General features: G+C 35.8%; 1 protein-coding gene across 2 annotated transcripts in view; it reads right to left on the bottom strand.

Annotated features, from left to right (window-relative positions):
- Positions 1-566: 566 nt before the first annotated feature.
- The window catches only part of SRBD1 (S1 RNA binding domain 1), a 121,574-nt gene continuing 111,130 nt past the window's right edge, over positions 567-11,010 (bottom strand). For both annotated transcript variants that reach the window (XM_079298246.1, XM_079298247.1), the window contains 2 exons: positions 3,603-3,787; positions 567-1,510 (listed from right to left, as the gene is read on the bottom strand). In XM_079298246.1, coding sequence (XP_079154372.1) covers positions 1,221-1,510; positions 3,603-3,787 — 475 coding nt within the window. In that variant the 3' untranslated portion in view covers positions 567-1,220. The remainder of the gene's footprint in view (positions 1,511-3,602; positions 3,788-11,010) is intronic.

Below are 11,010 nucleotides of genomic sequence, written 5' to 3'. Positions count from 1 at the left end.
TTTAACTGCTGTGTTCTGGCAAAGAAAAAAAGATATTGCAATGGAAAACTATTTTTGTGGGAAGTAGTTAAGGCACTGCACTAGTTGACAAATAATGGGATTACATTTGCAGAGTTGCAGACATTTAAGACATATGACATGAAGTCGCATATTTCCCATTTTGGTGTGGTTAAAAAATTCAAAGAGATAGACATGGTATTCTCCTACAGTCCCGTGATGACACATGAAAAGCTGCTGAGTTCCACTACAGAGAAAGCAAACTATTTATGAGTATGTACACTGAATTGTGAGCCAGTCCTCTGAGTAGGCAAAATGCCTCCTGTGAATTAACAGCAAGAGAAATAGCCTCAAGATATCTTGCATTTAGAGAATATCCTGATAATCCAAGAGATACATAAAAATGCAAAAGATGCTACAGTACTCACAAAATTACAGAAAACAAACCTCCTGTGCTAGGCACTCCTAGCAGGAAACAGTGAGTATTCAGTGTTGGAGATTAAGCATGAGTTGGAACGAAACAACTAGGACTGTAAAATCACTTGTAGAACCAGTACACTGAGAAAAGATGGACAGAAATGTTTTTATTTTGCAGAAGTACAGAACAACACAAATGTCTTTTGACACCTTGGAGCAAAGTTCCTTAAACTGCAATGTACATCCAACTGCACTAAACTATGACAACTGAACAAGCAAAAAGAATACAGGTAAACAGACCCCCTAATAACGTTGATCAGATAAATTAAAGATAACTATTCCTGAACCATCAATAGTTTTAGCAGATGCTTTTTCCTCAGTCTACTTCTGATACAATGTCATTACCACTTAACTTAAAAAGAACACCTTTTTCCCTACCACTAGGAGCCTTGTTTTAGACTGTCAACAAGTAAACAGGCAAACTAATGGATGTTTTTTCAGAGGGGAGCTATAGATGTGTCTGCTCTTGCAGTACTAACTGAAGATTAAGACAGCAAATCTTGCACAGACAACAGATAAGGCATCTGTCTGACAGCCCACTGGAACTTCATTCGCACTGCAGACAAAATAACAAGGTTTCTTGGAGGCAATCCAAAAACTGTTCCCAAAAAAAAAAAAAAAAAAAAAAAAGGGGCTGAAGATGTCAAAATGTGCTCATTTTCAACATTCATTAAATGCCTGAGTCTCCACAATCTTGTTGACATTTCTTATCCTTTCAAGTCAAGGCTCAATTACCAAAACCTCTCTCATAAAACACGAATAAGATCCAATGTTATCCTCAATCGAGGAATATCAACATTAAGTACTTTAACTTCCACTCTTTCTCCAGGACCTAGGCCCAGGCTTCTTCTCTTCTTCACTTTAGAGAGTTTTGCTTCTGTTATGCTCCGCACTGGAATCAAACCTGCTTTTCCCACACCAATATCAACAAAAACTCCAAATGGCGTCGCATTTTCAACTTTTCCAGTCAAAACAGCACCAGCGCTCAAGTCTTCAAAGCAGACTATGCTTCTTTTGAAGTCAGGTTTATCAAAGTCTGTTCCAGGAAAAAAGAAACACAAGTAAGACTCTGGAGAAAAAGGGTTTCTAAGAGTTGTTTCCAGATTATAGTTCCTAATTAATGTCATCCCAAGGTAGCCCTTAGGTCCCAAATACTGCTTTCTGTACATTTGTAAATGAAGACTCATTTGTGATCAACAACTTGTTTCTTATATCGTGTCAATGATTTTAAAAGACTTAGATTATTGAAGTAGCAAGCATACTGAATTTTGTGTTGTGAAACTACCATAAGGGGATCAGAAGGGTGTTGTATAGTAGGCAATGACTGAGAGATTTTTACATTTTCTCAAATCTAGGGTGAAAATACTTGAGGTGACTCGAGCGACATCAATTATACATGAAATTCTACTCCTGTAAAAATTTCTATACATTCACAGGAAGATGAATACAGTTTCACCACATACCAAAAGAAAAGTCAGCAATGCACTGTTCTTAGGCTTGCTGTTCATCTGCATCATGACATCATATGAGCTTGATCACAGTGCTGCTTTGCACTGACAACTTGAAAATCACACAACCATGATCACAAGCAGGGATTATACTGGGATATTAATGTTCACATTCTGCATTTAAGGGCACAGACAAGATTTTTTAAAACTCTTATTTCACTACCACTCTCTGATTCTGCAGAAAACACTTCTGAGCCGTCTCAACAACTTCTCTTTCAATTATTTCCTATCATTTGACCTTTCCAAGATAGAATAAGGACTGAGATTTTCCACAAGGAATATCACCAAATCAGAATTGCAGTATTTTTCTGTTTGCTTTTGAGAAATAAAATTCAGCCTGAACAAGTTTATAGCTAAAATGCACTGGAATTTAATCAGTCTGTGGATCTGTATTGGCCTTGCATGGCAATGATTTGGTAGGTGGGTGTGTGGGCTACTGTGAGTAGTGGCTTCTGCATCTTTCCCTGTGTCCAACAGATTCACTGCTGTACAAGGTCAAGCCCATTTACAATGATGGTAAATGCTTCTGGGATAAAATATTTTAAAAAGAAAAAAACCTCTGTGCAACAGCAATTGCAGCCTGGGAACAGCAACAGCTCTGCAGATACCAAGGGAAGGAGGAGGAAGAGCTCCAGATGTCAGAGCTGAGATTCCCCTGCAGCTCACAGAGGGCCCTACATCAGGACAGGTGGGTGCCTGAAAGAAGCCTTGACCCTGTGGGAAGCCCACACTGGAGCAGGTTTTCTGGCAGGGCTTGGGACCTCATAAGTGAACAATGAAAATCTGTTTCTAAAGGACTTCACTCCATGGAAGGGACCCATGCTGGAGCAGTTAATGAAGAGCTGCAGCCCATGGGAACAACTCATGATGGAGAAATCCACACAGCTACATAAGGCTACTAGGCTGCCTTCTCTAGCCATGTCTAAAGTAATATTGAATATCCTAGATCAGCAAAATATGAATATTTCCACTGTAGATTCTTTCTTTTGCTTTTATGTCTCCCTATGTTAATAGTCTATCCTACTGTAATTTAGATGTGAGATGACATGAAAAAATTAAGACACAGAAAATACACATTTTCAAGATCACTGGTGGGGAATACTTCAATAATAAGCATGGAAACCATTATTGAACTAAAAAAGGGGGACAGAAATGTTGGGGTTTTAAGCATACATTTATTACTTCACATTACAAGTCTGCATCTTTGCTGTCTACCTTTATCTCCTGCTGCTTTAAGAGAATCCAGCTGTACGTCTCATTACACAACAGCATCCCCAGATGTTTTACTTCATCTTTCTTTTCCTCTACCTCAAACAGCTCAGTACCACTACAATCAGTAGAGAGTCATCATATTGAAATTACTTCACTTCCTAATAGCCATACAACTCCTCTTCCTATGGCTGAAAATGCCCTGATTAAAGACAGGAGTCACAATCCTTACCTACAAAACTGAAAAGAAACATCTGACTATGATATAGCCTTTACATTGGCTGAGAAAAGAAATGGAGTTACACGTCCATGAAAAACAACTACTGATTTTAGAAGTAGAAAATGTGCTATTTTAAAACTGATATGTAGAACAAGCAGACTGAGATTACAACCTTCCAAACTGAGGTTTACCTGTTCGGATGTCGTAGCCTTCAGGCTGAGTGAGACCATCAATGATCAGCTGCAGCGTGTGCACGGTGGTATTGAGCCTTTTGGCTGTGCCTTCCAGTCCTTCCTTTTGAATTACCACATTTACTTTTTGCTGCATATCTGATTTTCCTATGTCATTTGCATTTCCTCCAATGAGAGATAAAAACCTAGGAATTTCAAACAAAGATAAAGATTTGTAACATCCTTTAGTGGGAACTGAACCTTTGCTCTATTACATTTTGATTGACACATGAACAAAACTTCTGATAAAGTATATAAACAATTTTTCAAGTGTATGTCCTCTCAACTCATCACTGATATGAAACATAAATGGAAACTTAAGAGTCTATCTGTATATGTGTATCTTCTGGAACAGATTGCAAATCTCGAAGTAAAATAATAAAATGAAATTAGAATCTATTTGCAAACAAATTATTTTATCTCACAATAGAAATTAATTTCCTTATTATTCAAAGATGTCTTTTACCATGAAAGCTCCCCTAGAAATCAGTTATATAACAACACTATTGTAACTGTCACTCTCATTCAGATTAGAATGAATGGCAATTTAGTAAAGCAACAATGAATACTCAAAATATTAAATTAATATGAAGAATCTTTAACCCAACTTAAGAAAAAACTTTGCATGAAATACTTTCCTTGTCTGTGAACTTCATGATTAAGAACAATTAGTTTTTCAGACACTAGGTAATCATTAAGTCTAAGTAGTCACACAACACGAAGATCCTTAACTTTCCTTATTGTCACATACACACTCATATTGCAGACTGAGACAAATTTGGACTAGTATCTAAAAAGCTGAAAAGAAACAAAAATAAGTACTTCTAAATATTATGTCCTGATATACGATCTCCACAGTGAACTGCAACTCACTACAAATAAGCCTCATCCACCCTGCTTTATTATACCCCTTATTGTTGTCAGGAAGCACAACTTTTTTTGCATGCTCTCCACCACAACAGGCAGGCAGAAATACTGATCCTGTCCTCCAGAGTCTGAATAAACATTTCTTCCAAATTCCTAAAAGAGATTCCTCTTTCCTCTCCTTATCCTCCTTCACAACAGGTGCAAACTGCAAGTCTCAAAAGAAGAGCTAACCAGCAGGTTCATGCCCTGAACTTGGTGGGAGACATTCCAGCCCTGCAAGAAAGCAAAAGGCCCTTGTACTCAACCTCCTTTCCCCTGCCAAAATACTTGTTGTGCTTTTATCAAAACCTGAGGTTATTTCCTTTGTCAGGGGACTCAGAAGGGTTTTTGCTTTGTTTTGTTGTTTCCTCGTTCTAACCCAGAGGAACCAACTGAGATTACTTTGGGTGCTGAGCAATAGAAAGTTCTACGGATTGAAATATAAAACTACATTTATTTTGGACAAAATATAAATTGGAGATATAATTAAAGCAGTATCTGACTTTCAGTAAACCACAAAATTAATCTTTGAGCATAAGGACAAAGCTTCACTTAAAAATGTCCATGAATTTTGCTAAAGGAGGACATCTGTTACAACTGTCAGAACTTCCACTTTACTGAATTCAAGTACAAGCATAGTGACTTAAGCTCAACCACAGAGATTTAGTAGTAGTGAAAAATATAATTTTCATTAATTTTTTTTAGTGCTTTCACATCTTTCATGTGGCAATTTATGATGTGGATGGTGTTGTTTTCCATATTTACAGAATTTCGCTATGACTGCATATCAACTTTTGACATCACTTTTTGAAGAACTTTAAGGTGGTTTGGAAGCAAAGCACATAGCAAAACATGCAAAACGTTTTATAATATTTTATAAATAATATAAATTTTAATATCAATTTTGCAATGTTTTCTAAGTGAAATTTTTTTTTTCTGTAAATTAACAAATCTCACCACTACTATTTGAACATTTTGTCTAATAACAGATATGAAAAATATCAGATATTCTATGAAACAAAACCACTTTCTTTTGCAAAGGAGTCTCAAAAGTAGTTGCAATGATAATGATGAAAATGAGCCCAGGTCCAGGTGAAGTGTTCTTCCCCAGACTGCTGGGGGCTGCTGGCTGCTAACACTGACAATGCCCCACCAGAGCACTAGTGACAGGCAGCAGCTGCCCCAGCTTTGACTGACGTGCCAGATGTAACATGACAAACCTCACCAGCCTCATGACTCAACCTTCTAAATAATGTATGCTTTACCACCCACCCCTATAAACAAGTTTGCTGACATTCACGTACTTGGCTTTATTTCACTTCAAATTGAAACTCAGCTTGAGTATGTGCAAGTAGCGTTTTCTCACCAAGCGCACTGACTGCATAAATTGATCATGGGCTGAGTTTCACCACTAATAAGTGCAACCAAAACAAAGGTATATTAAAAAAAGCCCTATTACAATAAAGATGTGACATGTGTGGATAATGCAATAGCGTGAATGGTGTTACTTGCACAAGGCTGGAAAGAAAACCAGTCTGAAATGGGACAAAATTCAAGTGCCTAAGCCTTCAAGCACAATTCATGAAAGGTGTTCAGCCCCTTGCTCCTTCCCCTGAAACCACCTCTCTCTGCACATCCCAAAGTATTTATATGAAATTAAAAAGGATTCCTCATCCAGGCAAGGGTGGTAGGTCTGCGTCTCATGTTACCAATTACAATTGTGTAAATAACTTATTAATGTGGTTACTGCTCACAGTAAAATTTTGGCTCCACCTGAAGATGAGGTTTAAACATGTGCCCAAGTCTAAGTAAATAAAAAGTCCCACCAACTTCTACAGAATTTTAACATTCTAAAAATCAGACATTTTGTTAAGAATATTTCAGAATTATGGCTTATATATCACAGGCAAAACAGAGCACTATAACAAAGCCCAGCATGCACATACACAGAGAAGAAATACTCTTTATAAGATACAGCATTATTTCTATTGTCATTTTAGAACAGGTTTTGGTAGAACCTACGTATTAAAGTATTTCCAAACTAAAGTAACTTCTTAGTGATTGCAGATGCAGCTCATTTTAGAAATAGTGTTGAAACTAATTATATATTTAATGTATCATTTTTACTCAAATGAACATAGCCTAAGGGCACTTGGACTAAAAAAAAAAAAATTAAAAAAATCAATATAATGCACAACTTGCTGACTGAACAGTGGTGCATATATTGATAATTTCTATTTTAAAATGCCATTGCTAAGAACAAATTTAGTTTTCTTCTTATTAAAAAAGCAAACCAACAACATCCTTCAAGAATAAAGACAGAAAAAAAAAAAAAAGACAGACATAGTTGGTAGTAACACTCAGATATAGTTATAGGGGAAAAAAGAGGTTTCCCTCAATTTAAATAATTTGTTCATAATGTTAAATCCTCTCATTGCAATCCTTGAATCATACAATTTGTAAACAACAGCTCCAGCTGCATGACATAAGGATATGAATGATCTGTGCAAAAATGAAGGTCCTTAAAGTATTTTCCTGGCTACACATATGAAATAAATAATACATTGCAGTAGCTCAAGTACCATGTTTATGTACTGGAAAGACAAAACCTAAAGAAAAGTTAACAGAAATGGGGAAGACGAGACACTTTTTCTGAAGTGAGGACATTCTTATGTCTTATCCTTACTTCCTCAAATGTTGAATATGTGAATGAACTTTCTGCTCAAGGTGCATCAACTCAGATAAAAGCTGTCAGAGTCTTAGGAAGAACACGTTGAAATTTAAACAGTTTAGAACTTTGAGTTTTATGGTTTTGGTATTAAGAGAATAATACTCAGAAACATTTGTAATCACCTTTGTTTTAAAAGCAATCTTTGCAGTCTTACAGGACCAGCAGAGAATGGTCATGGATAAAAGACTGATGTTTTTATTTAATACATAATTTCATCCGTCTTATCCAGATAAAGAAAGGAAGAAAAATAGCATAAATGCAACAAATAAGCACATCATGTTCACTTAACATACACATCTGCACAAAATTATAGCACAGCTCTTGCAATGCTTAAAAGATAATATAAATTTCACTGCAATGTAAAAAATAGTCAGAAATTAGTAAAAATTTTACCAAGTGAAGCCTACAGTAAATTATTAAGAAGTTACTCTAACCGCCTCCCAAAAAGGTTCTTAAAATGTGCAGGAGTTTTAAAGCTTTGCAAGGGCTTTAGTCACAGTCATTTCTGTTTTGTGTAATCATTTCCAGCAACATGACTTAAGAGCTGGGAGTACTGGATTCATTACATTAAAGCGACATGATATGCCATTACATCTTGTCACAGTGCACACATGAATTAATGGTAAAGCAACATAATCACTCTGAAAACAAAACAACTCTGCATTAGCTTGCACTTTGTTAGGTAAAACATACATTTATGACAGTAACAAGCTTAAATTATGCAGACATTTATATTTCAGTGATGTTTTGAAGTGCAAAAGCAGTATTTGTATAATGCAGATGTTGACTGCTCTTGTTCTCACCAGTGATACGGATCCTCAATTTTTGATTACCAAGGAAGACTATGTACCAAACAGTATTTGTTCATTACTTTCTGTAATTAATTGCTGGAGACAGAGAGCCAAAGATTCAAATATATCTAAAACTACTTATGTGGTTTAGCCAGATAAAGTTGTTTACCCAATAATTTTTTCTTCAAATGAATAAATTATTAATAATGTAGATTTGATTGCATGCAGAAAGCACTCAGTTTATGAAATTCTGAACTTCTAAATTTTAAGAAACAATAAGGTTCTAAATGAGAAAAGAAATTCAGACACAGTTGTGCTGCAGCATAGCCACTTTGCTCCCATGCCATTAGGCACGCTGCTGCTTGCTGTTCTCATGACTACTGATATATCATGTAACTGGAGTGCAACCTGAGATACAAAATAGTGAAACGTGATTAGTTATCCACAAAGAACTAGTATACTACACTTAAAAGAGAAAATTCCATTAGAAAGGTCTTGTGGGGGTTTTACCCCACAATACTTTTTTCTAAATACAACTAGTGGGAAGTTATGTAAGTTCCAAAAATTTAAACAAATTAAAAATACCATTTGATTTATGGGCATAGTATTTATAGTGTAAATGGAGCATATTTCTCCAATTTTTCCAAGTTCTAATCATTCTTGTTAACTGTATTTTACAATACAGTTTTAAAATGTCTTTATTGGATGGCAATTGGCAGTGAAAGCTTTTTCTGTTCTTCTGTTTACTGACAAGATAACTTTCAAAAACATGTCTTATAAAAATCCAGCTAAGTTATAGTAAAACCTGTGAATGAATTTGCCTTCTAAAGTGATGAATATAAACAGTTATTTATAATACTTAATGGCCACAATTCTGCAAGTGTTCTCCTTAATCAGGGCTGGACATTGGCTATTGGAGATAGTCATAATGGTTCATTAATTGACTGAGCTTAACTGTTTAAAGTTTCTTTTAAAAAGCCCCAGGATATAAGACTTCATTAAATATCAGTCTGCACATCAAATAACTTGAATACCCACACACGTGTGCACACACAAGTCTCATTCAAGTGGACAAAAGATATTTCTGCTGTCTTTGCAAGGAGAGGTCTCCTACCACAGTAACAAATCCAATCCCCTGTGAAAATAATCACATGCAGACTGCATTATTAAATAGAACATAACAACTAGTTTTTATTGCTCAAATACCATAGCAAGTAACAATTCCCTACTTGATTTAATTCTCCCCTTAAGCATTGGCTCAGTTGTTTGGTGACAACTAGGGGATCTGGACAGAGGCAAGCCAGCCTGCCAGTGAGCTGGAAATGGTATCAAAGGACAAGCTTCCAGTTTCATAAAGGGCAGGAGACAAAAATCTCTTTCTTTTGGTAGCCTCATCAACAGTTTTTCTTTTGCATTTTCTTATGTGCCAGTACTTGCCTTTAAAGACAGCAAATGCAGCTTATCAGCACAGCAAATGAGATACTATGGATCAGTTGTTACATTCACCCATGCAGAGTACAAGAAACCAGGGATATTTGAAATATGACTGATTTGCCTGTAAGGGAATATAAACTGTTATCAACACAAACATCTTGCTGAAATGAGCGCCAAATCAAAGCGTTTCATTTCAGTGAAGCAAGAGCCCATGAATGAGTGCTTGCTGAGCTTCCTTTAGACTTTGAATTCCTGTTGAAGATATCAAGCAGCATTACCAATACACAGAGAATGGCAAGCCATGAATCTTCACTGCAAGTAACTGCCCAGTATGTAAAAAACTTCTTTAAAAGCATAACCAATCACAGTAAGCAGGACTGGCCTCTACCAGGTAAGGTCTTAAACTCAGGAAATTAATCCCAGGTAATTAACCAAGGAAGATCCTCACTTTATTATTCTAAGTTACAGCTTTAGATCTTTTACATTGGCAGAAATTTGTATTTCTAAGTCAAAACAACCTGTCTGCCAGATGCTGCAAATACACATTCCGAGTGCCAACTTCTTGCAAAAAGCATTTTAATGAGATTTAAATAAAAAAGTCAGCAAATGTTAAAATTTAGTTACATGAAACCAACTGCACCCAGCAGACTGATAGAACAAAAAAAAAACCACCACCAAACCATTGCATTTTCTTTCCAACATTTTGGTTTATAATCATAATCTGGTTGTAACTTCTGGGGACTTCCTAAATGTTTCCTCAGTTTTCCTACCAATTATTTAACAATACATACCAAGAAATTGGATATGCCCTACATATTGTATTAATTGTATGCAGAAGATTCTGCCACTATAAACTGGTTTTCACATATAGACTTTTCAAAAACTTAAAGCATGGTTCTGCTTTGCAGGAAAATAGGCTGCCTATAAAGTTTTGAGGTTTTCATTTTGCTTTTTGGAAATACCGATTCATAATACTTAGAGGTGTTCATAAGCTTGATCACTGCACATGACAAAGCCAAGCTCTGACAGTGTGGAAACCATGAACAAAAATGCTTTAGTCTTCTGAGGAGCATGTTAAATCACTAGTAGGACATTTTCCAATTATTTTACAGAAATTGTACAGATTTTATGTTAAGATATTTAAATGCCATAAATCAATCATACCAGCACCATTTGTGCCACTGTAGTAAAGATTACATCAGTGTTTCCATTATAAAAACCCTATTTTTCTAAATCGGCCCTAAAAATTGGCTCCAGCCTGAAGTTTGGCAACCAAAGTCACCACTTGGGAGTAATTACTTTAACCATATTTTTCTTTAATGGATTGGCTTTTCAAGCTACAAAATAGTCCTGAAAAAGAAAATTAGTGGTTTCAAATTTTGGTAAATTTCTATCCCTCAAAAACATTGTTTTAAAACCTGATAATTTTGCATGTCATAAATCAACAATGTAGACTGCTGCCTTTGAGTAATTTGGCTATAAGCAGTGGATAAAAATCACCATCTTA

This window comes from Erithacus rubecula (genome assembly GCF_903797595.1).
Source record: "Erithacus rubecula genome assembly, chromosome: 2".
In the NCBI taxonomy this organism is placed as follows: Eukaryota; Metazoa; Chordata; class Aves; order Passeriformes; family Muscicapidae; genus Erithacus; species Erithacus rubecula.
This window is presented reverse-complemented; position numbering and strand designations above follow the sequence as displayed.